This window comes from Erithacus rubecula (genome assembly GCF_903797595.1).
Source record: "Erithacus rubecula genome assembly, chromosome: 16".
NCBI classification, from domain to species: Eukaryota; Metazoa; Chordata; class Aves; order Passeriformes; family Muscicapidae; genus Erithacus; species Erithacus rubecula.
This window is the reverse complement of record NC_136668.1, coordinates 13,561,645-13,581,649: the sequence shown is the minus strand read 5'-3', so window position 1 is coordinate 13,581,649 and position 20,005 is coordinate 13,561,645. Positions and strand designations below refer to the sequence as shown.

Genomic DNA, 20,005 nt, shown 5'->3' with positions numbered 1-20,005 from the left:
TGGACCCAAATTATATCTTTATCTCAAATGTACAAATCTCAAAATGCAACCTAGAACAAAACTTGAAGCTATTTACAATTGATTGAATTATTTGAAAAATGCAGACAAAATTGTGGACAAAGTAGGATTTCAGGGTATGTGGTTAACTAATTTTCAATATATGTCATATGGTAATTAATAAAATGCATATAAAACATTTCAGGGGAAATGTCTCTCTTTTTCTGCTGCAGTTGGAGCTGGTCAGGTTATTTAAGCTATTACCTGCTGACTTTGGACTAAATGTTTATTTATTCACTTAAGAGGAATTTAGTCTCAGACTTGAGCTACCTGTTCAGTGTTGCTGCAAATTGCAGATGCAAACATTTAAAGTTGCAAGAAAATTAAAAGCGTTTAGCTGACTGTCACAGTGTTGCTTGTTCCATAGAGATGTGACAGTGCCCTCTCTTGGCTTTTGAAAACAATTTTATTTTTTAAAAAAGAAAATTATACTGAAATCAGCAGTGAGGGGTACAGTAAAGACTAAAAAGAATCTGTTGTCATTAATCTGTTTCAATAGATTTAAGTGTAAGACAGAAGAATGTACCAGTTTGTGATGTTCATGTCAAGCCCTTTATTGCTGTACCCTTCTTTTGGATGTAACTTTCAAAATATACTTTCCTGCTTAATATCTTTGTCCATGTCAGAAACTCCTGTAAATGTTCTTGTCACGAGATTCCAGTGGTGCAGGGTCTCTCTGAAGGCTTTGGGGTGAATCCAGCTGTAGTCTGGCAGATCAGGGGGGTTGTGAGCCCTGCCTGAGAAGTTCCTTTCTGTCAGCCCGGTTTGTTTGCAGAGCAGCCTGTCCCTGCGATCCAGCACGATTCCCTGGAAGCTGCCCAGGATAAACTAATCAGAGAGCCCCCCCTGGTGTCGGAAAGTGTCCTCGGATATTAAATTTATATCAATCACAGGAAGTCTTGGCAATCAAGCTAGTCACTTTTTCCCTTCACATCTGGACATAAATTATTTTTTTGCTGCTAAGGTCACAGGAATCATGGGTAGGGCAAGGAATGAGGGCCATAGAAAACATGGGAAAGGAAGAATAAAACTGTATTTCCACCTTTTTAGAAATGGTTATTTTTAAGTGACCTGGAACGATGCCAAACTATACAACAGTGAGGCGTTTTTTTTTCTCCTTGAAGTTTACTTTTGTTGCTGAATTAAATATGGCTCTAAGATGCTTTGGTTTGGAATGGTTCATTCCATTAAATCTTAGCCTGGCATTTATAAAAGACCATTCTCCTAGTTGCTGAGAACAATAACTTTTCTGCAGGAGGGGTTTAGAAACTGAGCATGTTTCTGTACTTAGAGAGGCTTAACTGCACCTTTTTTCTCTTGGCATTACTTAATTTCCCTTGTTTTCCTTCTGTTTCCCCCCTCCAGCCCTGCTGCTGCTTTAGCCACGTGCCCTGAGCTCTTGCATAGCCAATGCTGCCATTTATTTTTGTACACTAAGTTTGCATCTCTTCAAGCATTTTCCATTCTTAAATTCTTTGCTCTAAGAAATTAAGGAAATACTTCATTTTATGCTTCCCCCTCCCAAGTCTCCATCAAGTCTCTCAAACAAATGCTGAAGGAGGGGTTATGAAAACAAGCAGAACCTTTCCTTTCAGTGCCCTGCCTTTCCTTGCTTTGGACAAGGGAACCAGTGTACTGGAAGCTGCAAATCCTGGAGCTTTGGGGTTGTGTTTTTTCCATGCATGTGGGAAATAAAGATGGGGATTGGTTTACATTTGTATGTACAGTAAAGAAAATACCAGAAACAGAAGCTTGAGGTGCATTCAGCATAAATGAATTTGTAAAACCTTAATTGCTGTTGTTCCAAAGTACTGCTGTGTTCTTACATGCTTGTTGTAATATACATAGGTTCTGTGAGCTTGCTGATTATTTATTCAGTCATGTAGCTTATGCTCTCTTTAGACACAAAGTTGAATAAAATCATACATCAGGATCTGACAGCAGGAATTCTCATGCTGAGAATCCAAGATTAAGTCCAGAAATTTTATTCTGTTTTAACAATTACCTTCTGTGTCCCCTTTCAGACTTAGGGGGATTTCATTCTTGTTTCTGTTGTTTATAACTCCCTGTTCCAAGATCTTTGCTATCCTTATGCCAAATAAAATTGAGCAGGAGTTACTTGAATGTGCTGCTTTGTGCAAACTCCTGCATGGACAGAGGGATAACTGTTGGGATGACTATTGAGCATCTTGATTTTTTTTTTTTTCTCTTTTTAGCTTATTCAGGTTCAGAAGAGATTCTTAAGAAGCAAATGCTTTCTCCACATTGCATTATAAATCCTTAAATCCTTCCTGTAGTTTAATTTGTCATTGTGGGTTGATTTGTGTTGAAAGTACTCACAAGGGTATTTCTCAACATCTGAATCAGTTATGTATTTCTAAGTAAACTTTCAAACTTGTGACATGCTAGGTGTGAATGTGTTGTTTCAGTACATTCCAGGTATGAAAGGGAGGCAGAGACCACCAGGTCTCCTTTCATTGCTGGTGTGAGTCCTGATCTCCAGAAGCAGAGAGCAGTTTTCAAACATTCTATGAGTGAGGTTTCAGGGATGTTTGCTCACCTTAAAAGATGAGGGAAATGATTGTGTTATCAAAACATCTGGATGCTTTTAGGGGCACAGAGGAGATTGCTGGACTCCTATGTTACCTGTTTTAAAGATTATTTAGAAATAAATCACATATTTACTATTTTAATATTAACATCACAGAATTTTTTTTCCAAGTAAGATTTTTCTGTGACCTCTCAAAGAGACAGCCTGAGCTCCTTGCAGTGTTTACATTGCTGTAATTGTAACTGAGTGCTCTGCAGCTTCTCTTTGCTGTTTTCCCTTAATTAAATTCAAGCTAGGAAGCAGACTAGTGAATCTCTTCTCCTTTACTTTAGTCTTCCATGTGATTTTTTTTATTTGTTAGTTTTTCACTAACACGTGTTTGGTACTGATGTTCTTGATTTTCTCTTGTAACAGCATTCAAAAAAAAAATCACCTCTGATTGAGTTATAAAGCCTCTTGCATATATCTCTGTAGCATTACAAACCTGTAAGCAAACCATACCTAGCTGCAGAAGCCATCAGCTTTGACTCTGGTGGTTTGGTTTGCATTTTAATTTGACCCAAAGCCATTTTTACTGGACTGAATCCAGCTGTAATGTAATCCCCAGTTTCTCATCTGTATTTCTTGAAGACTAATAGAATAGTAAAACCTTCTTAAAGATAACTTAAATGTGGTGTATAGTGTCCTCAGGGTAACTTGGGCACTAAAGCTGTTTTCTTTCCCACTCTGTAGAGGTATCTCATTAAGTGAGATCTGCACTAGTGTCATTATTAAGTTTTCATGTGTTTCTCAGTTTTGATGCTAATCTTCATGTGTGTGAATTTTTTTTTTTTTTCCTTTGCAGCACCAATGTGGTTATGAATTATTCAGAAATAGAGTCTAAGGTTCGAGAAGCAACCAATGATGATCCGTGGGGACCTTCAGGGCAACTCATGGGAGAGATTGCCAAGTAAGTGATAATTTGACTCAGTGATGAAGAAAAGAAAGGTACATTTTATATGAGAATGTGAAATTTGATGTTAAGTCAACTCTGTGGTATTGAGACTGATAATGCTGAAAAGTTGCTGTAAATAAAGTCTTAGGTTTTTTTATGCATTATCATAGAATATATTGAAAATTGTCAAAAATATGAAGCCCGGGTATTTTTTAAATTCTTGATTTTTCATTTATGTAGCCTCAGAATTCTTTCAATATAGCTGACTATTTTGGAGTCTTTATTTCTAAAGCACTTGCTTGTAACGTCTCCAAAAACAGCAGGACATATTGAATTCTTCCCTGAGCATTTTTTTTAATTAAAATCAGTTTGGAAGTTACATGTTTCATCAGTTGTAGTGGTTATTAGGGTATTCATATTCAGCATTATTTTCATTACAAATTAGTGGAGGTTCTTTTACTGCCTCAGATTTTTAGAATTACTCTTTTCTTTTATAGTCCTAGGATATAAATGACTGATCCAGGAGTTTAAAACAGGGACAGTTTTCCCTTTAATGTCATCCTATGTGCCTGGGCTTAGATCACTCCTGCCATCTACTGCCAGCCCTGAGTGTGAACAAGCTTTTGTGGCAAACCCAGGAAAACACATTTCTGTGCTGCTTTTGTTCCTTCCTTAGGGCTACCTTCATGTATGAGCAGTTTCCAGAGCTCATGAACATGCTGTGGACTCGCATGCTGAAAGACAACAAAAAGAACTGGAGGAGAGTTTATAAGGTGTGTAAGGATCAAGGCTTGGTGCTCCTGCAGTGTCCTGGTGGAGTTCTTATTTAGATAATCCTACAGCACTTTCTCCTCTAGAAACCTAGAATTTCTTCCCTGGTTTATAATTCTGTTCGTGCAAAGGTTTTTCAAATGCTGTACATGAAAAACCCACAGAATTTCTGGTTTTAGGAGCACATTAAGATGTTACTTAATGAATACAGAACAATTCCATTTTGCTGCTATTCTGCTATTAGAGTAGCACTCACAGTTTGAATCTTCTAAAGGAGTTGCTACTCAGCTCCATGAGAAGGAGATGTTAAGTTACTGTGCCATCAGGAAAAGATTTTTTGAAGGAATTCAGGAATACCTGAAAGAAAATGCAAACTATTCCTAATTTTCTCCCAATTTGTAATGCTTTAAAAGTTGTAGTTTATCTTTGAGTTGGCCAAGTTTCCTTACAGATCTTACATGACAGTTTTATGTCCTAATTGTGTTTTGGAAAAGATCAGAGTCATTTGCATTTTTCTTGTCTTTGGTACAGAAAGTTTTTGCTTGAGATTGTGTTGTGCTGCACTTAAAGTGGTGTTCAGTGTTCACTGAATTATGCAAATATAACCTCCTTTTTTAGAATTGATGTATTAGACTAGATTATATTTTGTTTTTCTTGATGCCAGGATTGGAGCAAGACACAATTAATTCTAAAGCATGGTTTGTGCTTTTCACAGGTGCTTGATGTTTTGTAGTCATAGCAATTGTTTTCCCTAAAGTACAATAAAAATTAATATTTCATGCTATCACACATAGCTACTTAATGTTATAAAGACTTCTTGGAATTGCTTATCAGGTTTGAATTGGTTGAAATAAAATGATAGTTTTAGCTGATAAAGGAGCTACTTCAGAGAAAGTGCATTATTTCTTTCTAGATAGAAATCCTTAACTTATATAACTAAAATTAAAGTATTAAACTTCATTTGTTTTGTCACTTATCTAAAAACATCCTAAAATGCAGTTTTGTATCATTGAATCCTGCAGAAAGCTTCTTAAATTCCTGTACAAGTCAGTTACCTTTCAGTGAAAGCCATTGGAAAATTGTGGACAAAAGAGAAAATTTTGGCAAAAGAAAATGCTTCATTTCACAGGTTAACTTTTTCTCCTTAATTGCTACTGCTTTTTCTTAAAATAAGCAATAGCTGAAAAAGGTAACTACTTGTGATTTAGTAGTAACAGCCTAAAGTTTTAAAAATACAGTTTTGGTAGTCTAAAGAGCAAAAGATTCATGTGAGGAAAAAAATTTTTCCATGGGATCCATATAACAAGCATTTGTTTTAACAGGGAAAGTTATTATTTACTAATTTGGGGAGGGGGGTAAGTTTGGGGTTTTTACAAAAAAAAAAAAGAAAAAAAAGTAGAGTTTTTGTTCATGCAATCATAAGGTGCTTTGTATTTTTATAGTCTTTGCTGCTCCTAGCTTACCTCATAAGGAATGGATCAGAGCGTGTTGTTACAAGTGCCAGAGAACACATTTATGATTTGCGATCCCTGGAAAATTACCACTTTGTAGGTGAGCAATAGAAAAATCTTATAAGCAAATTAAAACAGTAGTTGGAGTTGTCAGTCACCTGAACCAGCTTAGAAGCTTCCCCAGTCTAATTAAAATGTGACTGTTGCCAGTTGTGTGAAGAGTGCAGAATCCAAGACGTGGGGCCCTAGAGTATTAATTAGTGAAGACAAGAACTTGCAGAAAAGACTGGCTAATAACAACAGAACCAACACAACATGAGTGTTGGGGTTTATATTAAAATATGCACTAGAGACTGGTCCCCTGTGGTGTCCGTAAAGGAATAGCTTTAATCATATGGGAAGAAAAGGTTAGAGCTCCAAAACACACACATCTGTTTGAAGCTGGGGTTTTTTCCTCCCACCAAATAATATTTACAGTGCAAAGGCAGCAAGGCCAGTGTGTGTTTTGAATTTGAAAAAGGCTGGAAAGAAGCACATTTAGCTTATAGTACTTCCCAACTGAAAGCAATGTTTCAAAAATTCAGTTTTGCCATGAGACTGAGTTCTCACAATGAAACTTGTCAAAAGACTGAGGAAAAAGGGGTGATGTTTGAGGGGTTAACATTGTTCAAGTGGAGAATACGAGTTCTGTCTCAGTCTTTGTTAATTTCTCTTATGTTTAAGTACACCACTCAGTGCAAACTCATTTATCTAAATTTTGTGTTAATTGGTCCCTTTTAAACAGATGCAGTGGACCTCATGCAGTAGTCAGGAAATCTTTGACCACCGTGTTTATGATTCAAATTTTTTTATCGATCTGGTGTTCAGTATTGCTGCCTCTTACTTATTCTTTTCCTTTTTTCCTCCCATCTACCATCCATATCTGTGTCCTGCATTCCCTGCCCAGATGAGAATGGCAAAGACCAGGGGATAAACATTCGCCAGAAGGTGAAGGAAATGGTGGAGTTTGCTCAAGACGACGATCGGCTGCGGGAAGAGAGGAAGAAAGCAAAGAAGAACAAAGACAAATACATTGGGGTGTCCTCAGACAGTGTTGGAGGGTTCAGATACAGTGAGTACTGGGCTGCCTTGGGCAAGGATTGGAATCCACTTTTGCTTTCCCAAATATTGGGAGCTTTGAAATGCATCTGTGGATTTTGTGTGTGATTCCTGGGGTCTGTCAGATCTGTCCTTAAATACAGGTACCAATGTTTCTCCTTGCTCCCAGTGCCTGCCATAGTGTGTAGCAGGGATCTGAGCTTACCCTGGCGCTTCCATCTGATGTACCCAGCATGCCATCCATGATCCAGCTGCCAGTCTGTGTTTTCTTTGGCCTGAGTAAATCCTTGGCTGCTTTTAGTAAGGGATGAGTACCCAAGTCCCAGTGGCACAAGGCTCTGGTTTGCTAGAATTGGTGATTTCTTTGAGAGAAGGGTTTGCTGTAAGAGCTCAGTAGTAGCTGTGCAGGGCTTAAACTTCATCTGTTTGTGTCTGATGCATTCTGGATTTTTTTACTCTTCTTTGTGAGCCTTCCACTTTGATTTAATCCCTCCTGTTTTTGACAGGTTGCTTCTCCATTCTCCCTTTTCCTAATATGCAGAGTAGTTAAAAATTTCCAAGGCAGAATATTTCTCATTTTATTATATTCCTTTAGGCTTTTGCTACCTGCTTGGAATTGTAGTGATTGTCTTTAGGAAATAGTTGTGAGTCACTGTATTTGTACTTTGAGTACCTGTCCCTCTGTTCTTTCACTGAGCTTATCTTTGACTTCTCTGTGCAGAGTCGTGATCTGTCCTTGTAGGCTAGCTAGAATCATTTCTCCATGTGCTCTTTAGGTATCATTCAGGTTTTTTAATTTAAAGGACTAGTTTCTTTGTCTTGTACTTAATTTTTGTACTTAAAGGTTTTGAATTATTCTTTCATTTATTGAGTAAAGTCTTTCTATAAGTGCAGAACAATCCATTTCCCAGGTGAGATTTCTAATCAAAAAGATTCTAGTTATTTAAATATAAAATGCTTGTACTAAGATTTTTCTTTTGTTTATTTTGTCCTGAAAATACTGAGCTCCTAGTTGATATCTGTTTTAATTTTAAAATTTCTATTGTACACGAAAACCCATCTAAAGGAAACTGCATTAAAATGCTTGGGAGCCTGACACAAACTGAAATAAGGCCATTTTTTTCTCCTGCAAAATTTAACAGCAGTTCATTTCTGAGCAGATTTTCCTTTTCCAATGATAAAGATCTCACTATCTCATGGATTTGTAAAAGATTCTCTGCTGGAAAAGTTTTATAGATCAAATATAGTTGGAGACTTGCACCTGTGTCTACTAAGAAAATAGACCCTATATGGTATGAAGTTATCAGACAAGCATAATTCAAATTTTGCACCTTGTAGTGCTGGAATCATAATTTTGTTTTTATTAAAATGGCTTAATTGAGTACACCTTGAACAACACATGAGCTACAATATCATTTGTAGGTAACTTCAAGTAGGAATTATTTCACTGTCCTTCCTTTCTGCTACTCAATTTTATTCAACCTAAGTAAAAAAAAAGCTACTATTGTTTCACATTTTAAGAGATGTGCAAAAAATGGCTTATTTCTTGTGTGTGATGGCCCAGAGTATAAAATTTTGAGCAGAAAATCTGATACAAGGTTGCAATACAAGTTGAAGTGTGCAGTGCTTCTGACACTCAAGTCTAGGTTAAAATGTTGTTTTTTTCATTTGAATTAAGCTGAAGTTGTCTGTGTGTGTGTAAATAAACAAGACTTCAGTGTTGTAGACTTCCTTGATGGGTTTGTACAACGATTGTGCTTATTTCAAATAAACTGGCAGCTGTTTGTAATCTAAAATACCAGTGTAGAGGTCTGGAATACTAAATTAGAAGAAAAAGTTTTTGATTTCTTGGTAATAGCATTTAGGAAAGATGTTCAGGGTATTCAGTGGCCCCTGAAAAGGTGAGTTGTTTTACTGCCTTTTTTCATCTCTTTTGGAAAATTTTTAAAACTTTTTTTAATTGCTAAGTGTGAAAGATGAGAAGTCATTATGCATCTTCTTTCAGCACTTTGGTACTGTGTTTTTGTGTATTAATATCAGTGTATGAAACCCCCAGTGATTTACCTGGGATCCCACAGCTCAGCCAGGAATGGAATATCCTGCACTAAGGGGCTGTTCCAGAAGTGCCTGTGCCCTTCCTGACCAGCTGCATCTGCAGCCAGGGCTCTTTGTGCCTCTGGTGCTTCTCCAGCAGAGCCCAACACATCCTGATGTGCTGTGCATGGAGATTGGGTCATTATTGTCATTAACAAAAGTTTGAGTTTTCATTCCTGCCACGTAGTGATGGGCATTCCCTGCTGTAACAGTTGCACAGCTGGTGTGTGTAGGGCAGGGGGGCATCAGAGGGGTCCCAGAAATACCACAGGCATTTTTTGGTACCATCAATTTCCCTTATCTTTGTCTTACCAGGTGAAAGATATGATCCTGAGCCCAAGTCCAAGTGGGATGAAGAGTGGGATAAGAAGTCAGCTTTTCCTTTCAGTGATAAGCTGGGGGAGCTCAGTGACAAGATCGGCAGCACGATCGATGACACCATCAGCAAGTTCCGCAGGAAAGACAGGGAAGACTCCCCAGAAAGGTGCAGGTATGGAGCTCTTCTAACCTGAGTTTATCACTGAGAGTGCTCTTGGCAGGCACTTTGGCATTGAAGGATATGAGTGACAATCCTCTGCCATTCTTTCTGTCTGTGGGGGAAGCCTGTTTGGGTTCAGTACCTGCTTGCTGGGCTCCTGCAGGTGCCCTGGCCTTGGGGAGCAGCATGGCTCTGGCACTAGTTCACTGCTCTTGGCTGCCTTCCATTGCTGCCCCAGCTGCTGCCAAAGCAGCAATTTGGCTGAAATACCCTCAGCTTTTCCTTGTCTCAGCAATTCAGTGCTCATGTGCCAGGCTGCCACTTAATGCTGCACACATTCTGAATGCTGGAGTGCCAAGGAAGAAAATTGAAATTGCTTTGACACAGTGCTGCTTCCCTGAGCAGGACAGCCTGCAGGTGATTCCTTAAAAAAAAGTCTATTTCAGTTGAGGCTTTTCAAGAAAGTTCTTGTATTTTACATCTGGTCATTAAATTTCTTCAGTGAGGGAGAAAATCTACCCTGCTTTGGCTATGGAAAGAACTTTACATCTGTGAGACTTCAACAGGTGTATTGAATTTAATTATCTGGAGATCAAGTTTGTACTTAACAGAATCTGAAATTGCTGTAGAGAAAGTGCTCAAGTATATTGAAATGATTCCCTTTTGGGAAACAGCTGAAAATTCAAATTTGCACTGAGATTTGATTAATATTTTTTACAAGAACATCTTTAGATAGTCACACATGTATATGAACATAAAAATGCACATGCACACACCTGTGTGATGCAAAACTAAAGCAATTTGCACAGCAACAGAAAATAATAATAATGGCAGCATTTCTGGGGGAAAGCCCATGTGGTGCTCTTGCTGGGGCATTAATAAATCATAAAACTGATATTCTTTGCACACATCAGGGTTTCCTCTTAGAACTTAATATCAATGGACTACAAAGAGAAGGGATCAGAAGAAAAGTAAACAATTTCACATGTAACAATGGTACATTTCTGTGTGCATTTCTGTACTCACCTTTCAAAAGCCACTTGTCCCATGATGTCTGCAGATCTCACCAGCCACGTTTCACATAGGGAATGTACAGTATTTTTTTAAAAGATTTTTTTTTAAAATCTTATTTCCTTTGTTTTATTTCTAAATGGCTCCTGTCTCTTATTTGTGCTGATAAAGTCTTGTATTTTTCAGTGCTGTAGACAGTCCTTTCTGATCTTGAGCAAAAACAGCTTATTTTGATGACTTTTCCACTGTACATCTCTACCCCAAGTTACACTGCTCTTTTTCTCTGGCTAATATTACATTTTTCATTTTTTGGTCTTGTAACCCTTGTCTCTTCTATTTGATTTTTCTCCTTTTTTTTTTTTTTTTTTTTTTTTTTTGGTCTGTCAAGTGGGGAATTTGACTCAAAATTTATGAAAATTATAAACTTAGGACTCAGAATAAAAGGAGTAATTTTTGGGACCTGCATAAGCAAAGGCAGTTTGGTGCTTGCAGGTTATTCTGCTGTAAGAAGGAATCCAGGCTCTGCAGAATTTCAGCTTCTCTAACAGTGCTTCAAATCTCAGCCTGGAATTTTTTTTTGCTCCTCTTGGCATGGGGATAAAATGCCATGGAAGGGATTTTATGCAAGGGTTTGAATGAAGAGGTTTCTACAGAAGCCATCAGAGGATCTAAGATTGAACTGAAGGTTGTAGAATATCTGTATTTATCCTTAAAGATACTGTAAATACTTAGTGCATGCTCTATTAGCAAAATACTGTATTTAAATATTAAAACTGAAGGTGGCATGAAATTTTAATTGTCATATAACTTAAGCTCAAAATAACATTCTTTTTTAGATGCCTCATGAAATCTCTGCAGTTGTGTTTTCACACTTGAGCAATTTTTTTGTAGAAAAAAGTGCCAAAAATGTACTGGCTTATTTGTAGCCTGCTGCCATATAATAACAATTAAGTTGCCATTTCACTTGGGAAAGTGACTAAATGGTGATATTCACTCAGCTGGCAAATGTGCTGTTATGTTCTATTGTTTCTGTCTTAATAACTTTATAAGCCATTATTGTTTGAGTACTGTAAAGCCAATAAAAGCCTTGAAGCTCAAAGAATAAATGTGTCTTACACATCTTACCTGTGGCCAATACAATTTGCAAGCCATGATTTTTACACACCAGAAGAGCTTGGCCAAACTTGTGGATTTCTGACTTTACTTGCAAAGCCAAGAGTTTGAATAGGTGGAAAAAAAGTGCTTGAAAGAAATAAGAACTTTATCAGAGACTAAATGATACAAAATGTGGAATTTACAGTAGATTTCAGTGCAACTGCTTTACACAGTGAGCTTTGGAGAGGGCAAATCTTGTATCCAAAGAGCTACTTTTATATTGGGTTGTAATTTAAATATACTTTTAAAGTCTCAGCAGACTGTTTTTGTTTTCTTAAAGATTGTTAAAAAAACAACATCACTACAAAAAGGAAAAGAAAATGTGTCCATACTTCTCAAAGTTGTGATTATATACTTTCTTTGCAGAAGTTTTTTAATTATTTGGTACATTGCTATAATTTTATTTTTAAGTTCTCTCTGCAATTCTCAGATGAAGTACTGCAATTTTACTGAGCATAGTAAACACACTTAGAGCTAACATTAATCTGAAATTTTTTTTGTTAATGTGACCATTAAAGAAAAATAAAAAGTGGATCTCCTGAGAGAGTTTGGAAGCAGTACAGATTGTCATAGAAAATTGAGTCTTGTAGTATTTACTCTTCTTTCTGGCATATATGTTTAATTTTGTTCCTCTGAGCCTTTAGTAATTTATTTTTCTGTATATCACCAAAGACAGACTTTTTTCATTCTTGCATTAGTGAGATTGATCTGTAGCAGTTCTGTATCAATCAGACTTTGCTTGTCACTTGTTTCCTCAGCCCACAGAACATTCTTGGACTCTCTAGTGTGGACAAGAAATGCACTGCAGGTATTAAATACAACACATGGAGAGACTGAACCTTAATTGTGTTGTCCTGGTCTTGGATGCTTCCAGCAGCATCCTCCACCCTCCTCCAGGGCTTTGGGATGGGTGCCCTGTGTACACCATGGTGATGTGCAGGTCCCTCTGCTCTGGGGCTGCTGTGAAAATCCTGGTGTCACAAATGGAAGTGGGGCTGTGGTGGCCTTGGGGGTTTGTACACACAGGTGGGCAACAGGGCTGTGCTCACACAGCAGGGTTGAAGTGCTTGGGAAAAATAAAGTTACATGATACTATTGGAGCTCCCTTAGCTCTGAAAGGCTGGCTCAAGCCAAGGAGCTGCTGGTTGGTCAGCAGTGTGCAATTTATCCTTTTAACAGTAAAAGAATTGCAAAAGGGAGTGAGGGTTTGTGTTGAGTGATGTTACTGAACTGAGCCAGTGGTGAGCAGGTAACATGCACAGAGGAAATGGCACATGCAATGTGTTCCCAAAAAGCCACCATTGTTAGCAGAGAACAAAGGCTCCCCCCCAGAGTATATTGCAGTTACTGTCACATTCCCTCTGACAAAGGGACAGCCTTTCTTAAATTTTTCAGTTTTAGTATTCTAATGCATTATTAAAATATAAAACCCTTCCACTTTCAACTCTGTTGCTAAGGGAATTATGATTTCAAAATGCATTCCAATGTATTTAAGCTTTCTCTACAGCAATTCTCACTGTTACATACAAATCCTGATAACAGGCAACATGACTGGTGGTGGGGGCCAATTGCTTTCTTTGTGAAAGACTTAAAATACAAAAGTAGAAAAATGTAACAAATGAATCAAATAATGTGTAGCAACATCTAGAAAGTTTTTGCCTAAAAGGGTGATATTTTTATTCTTTTGCATTTTGAGAACAACTGTGCATGCTCTGATGGTAACATTGCATTGCACAATTCTGTAAACATTATTTTCCCACAAACATCTTAAAGAATATGAAAGCCTGTTTCCCTGGAAAAGGAAACGAGCTGAAATACAGATGGAGTTGTTCAAACCTGAAAGAGTACAGAATGTGGTTCATTGCTTTTTGTTTCTTGGTGTAAGTACTGAGCACACCTGCCAACTTAACTTTCTGTTGCTGAAGTGTTACATAATGTGTGGGGGAGTTCCTGTCAGGAGGTAATTCAGTGTACTGGGTTTAAACACTGATTTCCTATTATCCTCTGTCGTGGACTTGCAGTTCATGTTTAACAAAATAACCTGCTTTTCTCCACTGCTGCTGTGCAACAGGTGCAATGCTGTGTGGTGTGATATGTTATGTAAGGGTGAAACAGTTCCTCTCAAATGTAGGAAAAAGCAGCATTTTTATCATGAACTGTTGCTACAAGAAACTGCAGTAACCAAAACTCTTGTAGCTTAACCCAAATGTCTGCTCAAGGAACTGAGGACTCCATCACAAATGCTGTGCTATCACTTTTGTTTTTCTAGTGACAGTGATGAGGAAAAATCAAGAAGAGGCAAATCTCCCAAAGCTGAATTTAAAGATGAAGAGGAGACTGTGACAACAAAACACATTCATATTGCACAAGCTACAGAAATTACCACCATCAGACAGAAACGCTCAGCAAACCCTTCAAAAACCATTGACTTGGGAGCTGCTGCTCATTACACAGGAGATAAGGCAAGCCCAGAACAGAACTCTGCTGCTCATCCTGCACAGCCTACAACAAAGGTGAGACTGCAGGACAGCACATCATTTTGGAAGCTGTTTTCTTCTATCCTCTAAGATGATTTCTTATTTAGGGGAGGTTTTGTGATGTAGCCTTCAAGGGAGTTGTTTTATCAAAAAAAAATGCTTAGTTGGACTTATCACAGTCTGTGGAACAGTATAATTGTAATTAATTGTGATTGCTTTAAGGTGTAGATTTTTTTAAGTATAGTTATTAGCATGTTTTGTTCAGATCAGCAAAGAGAATTTTGGCATGAAGTGTTAAAGATTCTGTGAAGCTGCACACTTACTGAAAATTTATCAAATTCTTCCGTTATAAAAAACTATGAGCCCTTAGCTTTTCAGTATTTGATTTTGTATTTAGCCACATGATTGTTGGCTTTAAAGACAAGTCTGTTATCTCTTCAAAGCAAAAGCAACCAAAATCCTTCAAAACCTCAGAATTTCTTAATGTCATTTGATTAAAGACCTCATGAGTTGAGATGTGGTGTAATTTCTTCTCCAGGCTGCTGTCCACTCTGGCAGCAAGTCCTCTAATGACCTGGTGGACCTGTTGTTTGATGGAGCCAGCCAGCCAGCTTCCACAGGTAGGTCTGGGGTCTGCTCCAGTTCTGAGGAGAAGCTTGTTTGTTGCTAGAATAAAGTAGATAAATTGAGAAATGAATACTTGAAAAAAATGTGAAACTACCTAGAAAGAACCCTTTGCAGCAAGGTGTTTGTGTGTGCTATTGCATGGGACTAATAAATGCTAGGAGCACAAAGATTAACTGCTAGATTGGTCTGTCAGAAACTCTGTATGTAATGCAGTTATTTATAATTAACTCTAAAAGCAAAGTACAATCCATTCATATTCAAGCATTTCTCATAGTGCAGTTCAAAGGCTGGGCAGGTGGAGATGGAAAATCTTCATGGAAGCTTTCATCTGAGGTGTATATGGCAAACTTGTTTCTTTGTCTTATTTTCTCTTAGTACTTGGTTGATCCAAAACCTAGAACCAAAAAGAAATTGCTACCTAGAAGTGAAATTACTAATTTAAAACACATCCTTCACTCTCTAAATATGTAGCAAATCTGTTAATCTTCACATAAACTTACCCCTATGCTCCCAAAATGCAGATTCTTTTTAGGAGTGTGTTACATTTCAGTGCATTCCTAAGGGATTCACAGGAGTTCAGAGGATTGGTGCTTTGCTTTTCAAAACCCAGGATTTGAAATTCAGAGTTGTTATTGCTGTTGCAGGTTCCTGGTTTCAATGGGTTTGTGGTGGCATGGAATAGAACTTCTGTGTCCTTGTGGTCTTGGTGGCACAGTTGGGAGAATGAGCTGTAACATGAGACCACTTTGAGTGGCAAATAAACATGAGCATTTCCTAGAGAGAAACCTTTCAGAGACCTTCCCACTGCAAATGAGGGATGTCCCTGGTGGCCAGGATGGTGCTGGCACTGCAGAGGGCTGTGAGTATCTCACTGAGCCAAGGCCCTGCTGGGCCCTTGCTTTAAAGGTGAAGTGACAGAGGCTGCACCAAGGAGTGGCACCAAGGAGTGGCTGGAGGTCATGAGAGTGGCCCTGTGGCTGCAGTCAGGTGTCTGTAGGGACTGGTCTTGCTCACCCCTGGCTGAAGCTGCAGCACTGCTGGGGGTGTTGTAGGGTCCCCCCATGGATTTGATCTCCTGTGTGACCAAAGGCAGTACTGTGACCATTCTGTGTGATTGCTTTCATCACTACCCTACCTCTCTAAGTGTTTAATACACTAGGAAATCTAGCAAAGCTCTGCTGCAGGGGAGGGAAACTGTCGTGGTAATTTAGTATCAGACTTAATCTGTCTTAATCCTTTCTTATTTTGAGTAGATAAGTTTTAAAAGATTGCTCACTTTTATTTTTGGGAAAGTAGACAGTGTTTCATGTCTGTTCTGAAATGAGTTAATTCCTACAGATTAAGAAATAGAATTCATTTCATGTGTTCTGTTTTTATGCACAAATGTGTAAATTCAAGGAGCAACTTTATTTTGTTCAATTTCCCATTTATTAAATTTCATGTACAAAGGTGTTCATTGTACACCAGAGTTACCACAGTTCCATTAAAGTTTAAGATCCTGGATCCAAACCATATCCTGAGTCAATATTGAATTTTTTCTATCTAATTCTTATGGCAGAAGAAATGGGAACCTTTTTTGTATTATATACAATGTGTATGTTTTTATTTTTATAAAAATAAGATCTCATTGAGAGTAGATATTTCCACTTCAAAGTGAACCTGCCCATATTTCAAACAGAGCTATGGCAGTTTCTGTATTAGAGTGTATTTAAATCCTTCATCAGTTTGACTCGTTGCTGTAGTCAGCCTTTTTTCTTTTCTTTTTAATTTTTTTTCTTCTTTTTCCAAAGCAAATTTAGAAGTGGTGCTGAGAAGAGGCACATTACCAGCTGGTCCTGCTAAATAACCTCTGCTGACCTGAGCAGGCAGATGGAAAGGGTTCATTTGTAGTGACAGATCTCATGTGGGAATCTTTGAGGCTTGCTCATGTTGAGAAGATTTTAGCCCTGTCCTTCACGTGCAGGTCACTGCTTCTGACCACTGCTCCTTGCTGCACAGGGTGTGGGAACATTGCCAGTGTCAGGCAAGGCAGAGGGAAAGGGTCAAATGCAGCCTTTGATGTGTCCTGTGAAGGAATTGGCAGGGAAGTGATGTCAATTCAGGGAACTTAGGGTTTGCTTATCTGTGTATTTTCAGGTGCAGAGATGTGAAAGGGTTGATTGGGCTCAGTGTTACACTTTACTGGAGCAACACAGTTTGTATGTGAGGGGGTGAAGGGATGCCATAAAAGACAAATTGTAAAATCCCTGGTTAGACTACTGGCAGGGGTTTTTTTTTGTGTTACTGAGCTGAGGTTCCTTAACCTTCCTTAGAGAGTTGCTGCATCCAGCTAAATCTGTCACCTCTCCCTGAAACTCAGTTTCACTTGAAAACAGGCAAGAGATAGGGAGGAAAAGATAAACTTGACTGAAGGTGTTAAGGGGGTTATTTTGGGTTTGAACCTAGTTCTTTTTTTAAAATTAAATTAATCCCTAGGCACTGTCAGGCAACCCAAGGATAATAGGTGTAGCAGGGAGCGTTGATTTTTATTTTTTCCTTCAAGCATGTGGTCAGGAGCATGTGTCATCTGTGTTGCTAATTCAGCATATAAACTCTCAAACTATTAACCTGTTCTGAACCCTGTAAGCACATATATGGGAAAAAACTACTTGAAAATGTTCATTGCAGTAGACAGGATGAACAAGATCAGATCAGGTTTTTGGTTTATATTTCACTGTCCCTTTTTCATTCTTGGTGGTCAGAACGAACTTGTGCATAAACAACATGAGATGCTTATTAGATCACTTCAGAATTTGTGTTGAAGAAATTTCATAACTTGATGTGAAGTTCTTTCCCTCTTGAAAAGGTGTTAAAAGAGTTTCTGTAGTTCTGTGTCTGAGAATTCAGAGAATTGCATTCTCTGCTCGTGTTTTATATCCTGCAAGAAGACATTTCCCCTTGGAAGAGCAATGTCTACAGTAAAATAACATTAAAAAGAAATACAAGTACACATGTATTAGGAAGTGAATGGTTCCTTTTATTACTGCTGGCCATTTATTAAAAAGAAGCTGGTTCTGGTTTAATTAACCCAGTTGAGAGTAGCAGATGGGGCAGAATGTCTTGCAGCAATAAGACAATTCTGAAATGGCACCAGATGTTGGAAGCTGTCCCTGGTGGTGTTTGAGTGCAGCACAGATGTTCCAGTCCCACCTGGCTGCCTCCTAAGCACTGCAGGCTAAGCAGCTGTGATGTAACCTATATAATGTTCTCAGAACACTAAAAGCAAAATAATTGAACTGCTGCAGCTTCTTCTGAGGGTGGGACTGCTTGGAGGTGAAATCTTTGAGGACAAACAAATAAAGTCAACTTCTTGTCTTCCTCTGGTCAGTGGAATCCCAGTTTAAAAGCACTACCAAACACAACTAGGTGATCTTTGTCACTTTCCTGAATTTATTTTTAAAATCAGCTCTACAATATGGTTCTTAAATCTTCTGCTTTTATATCTTGGCTGTATTTTTTTAGTGAAAAATTGTTAGTATTCAGAAGTTAATAATTTAAATGTTGTATACAAACGTCTAGTTGGAAAACTTAATGTTCCTTGCTGTAGAAAGGAAGCAGACTTATTAAAAAATGAACACAAATGCAAGCTCTGTCCCTGAAATCTTAATTCAAGATCATTGCAGAACCATTCATGCTTTAAGTAACACAAAAACTAAATACAAGGTGACATGTAATTTTTCATAGGAAGCATAATAAATTAACTTGATACAGTAAGGATGTTTGGCCTTTTTATGTTTTGCTTCCCAATTTTTAATTTTACGAAGTACCAGACTGGTAGCATCACTTCCTAGTTAAAAACTTGTTAATCTTTTTTAATATCTCAAAACTTACTTTTAGAGGTGACAAAAACTTCTGGTTTAGTTCTTCCCATGGAAAACAAAACTGTAAGATCTGCAAGGCAGTTGGAAATAATCCAGTTTATTGTTGCTCAGGCTTGTATAAACATAGTGTGGGGATGAACAGGAAAGCAGAGCTGACTTAGGGAGCAGAATCAATAAATCCATCATGTCAAGTGCACAACAGCTTTTCTTCATCAATCCCACATGCAGTTGTTGCAGTGGAGCTTTGCACAGTCCTGTAACAGCTTTTGGCTTCTCTCTGCTCCTAGGTGGATCAAGTGACCCATTTGGAGGATTTGCTGATTTCAGTTCACCTGCTGCTTCAGCCAGTTTCCCATCATCACAAGGTAGGATTGATTTAGGGATTGCAGTGCTTAGGAAGGGTGGAAGGAGGGCAAGAGATGCCATGTGGCATTATTGAAAGTGCCTTCCCTTTCCAGGGTAAACTGTGGGTGTGTAGCTGGACCACAAGTGCTCTGGGAGGAAGGAAGATGCAGCCTGGCTCAGTGCATGTGCAGACATTTTACCTGCAGACAGACAAGCTTATCAGGAGACATGGCCACCATCTGAAAAGGTTTCCCTTAAAATTGGACTGCAAATAATAAAATATGCTTGGAAACCACCTAAAGTGATCCATTTTCCTTCGGTGGAATATTTGTGGGATCCTGCAGGGCTACAGACAACCCTGGAGTGGGGAGAGCTGGCTGGCTGTCCTTTGTGAAGTTCATTTGAGCAGGAGTGTTGTTTGTGACAGGGGGTTCTCAGCCAGGGTGCAGGATCAAATACAAAATGAGAAAAGATCTGCAAAGGGGCTGAGCAGCAAATCTACCTGGGAGCCAGCTTTTAGTCAGCATGTTTACATCTCCTCTTTTATTTTGCAGTATTGGGAAGGCTCTACTGGGCCTGGATTAGTTCATAGATCTTCAGTTCACTTGGTAGGAAAGAACTGCTCTGGCTTTTTACAGGCTTTCACAGTCAAACCCAAGTTGTTTTGCAAACACAAAGCTGCCTACTATGCAAATAACTCCTGTGTTAATACAGCCTAAATTGATACAATCCTTTATCTGCATTAACATGATTAATCTATTCCAATCACCATTATGCAAGGGACAAGGAGTCCTGTGAAATGATTAATCATTCCTGAACAGTGTAAGCCCCTCTAGAAATCTTTTCCTTCTTGATTAATCATCTTTGAAGTCCTACTGAAGGGGCAAAACCTTCTCCCTTTTACCCCCACTTCCATTATTATGTGCTCAGTGCACAGGTCTGAACACAGAACAAGCACACTCAGCATTTACTTATCTATCAAGAATATTTAAAGTAGGTTTTAATTTTTAATATGTAATACTAATTGAAACATTCTAATATAGTGCCTCTTTGTGAGGAAGATCAAAGCAAATGTTCTAGTAAGGCCCTGAGCTAA

At 38.3% G+C, this 20,005-nt stretch overlaps 1 protein-coding gene across 1 annotated transcript in view; it reads left to right on the top strand.

Moving 5' to 3' along the window:
- CLINT1 (clathrin interactor 1) overlaps positions 1-20,005 on the top strand; it is a 46,102-nt gene that overhangs the window by 21,272 nt on the left and 4,825 nt on the right. The window contains exons 2-9 of the mRNA XM_079319588.1: positions 3,453-3,557; positions 4,219-4,315; positions 5,756-5,864; positions 6,711-6,875; positions 9,272-9,446; positions 13,870-14,113; positions 14,616-14,697; positions 18,852-18,929. Of these exons, the coding sequence (XP_079175714.1) occupies positions 3,453-3,557; positions 4,219-4,315; positions 5,756-5,864; positions 6,711-6,875; positions 9,272-9,446; positions 13,870-14,113; positions 14,616-14,697; positions 18,852-18,929 (1,055 nt within the window). The remainder of the gene's footprint in view (positions 1-3,452; positions 3,558-4,218; positions 4,316-5,755; positions 5,865-6,710; positions 6,876-9,271; positions 9,447-13,869; positions 14,114-14,615; positions 14,698-18,851; positions 18,930-20,005) is intronic.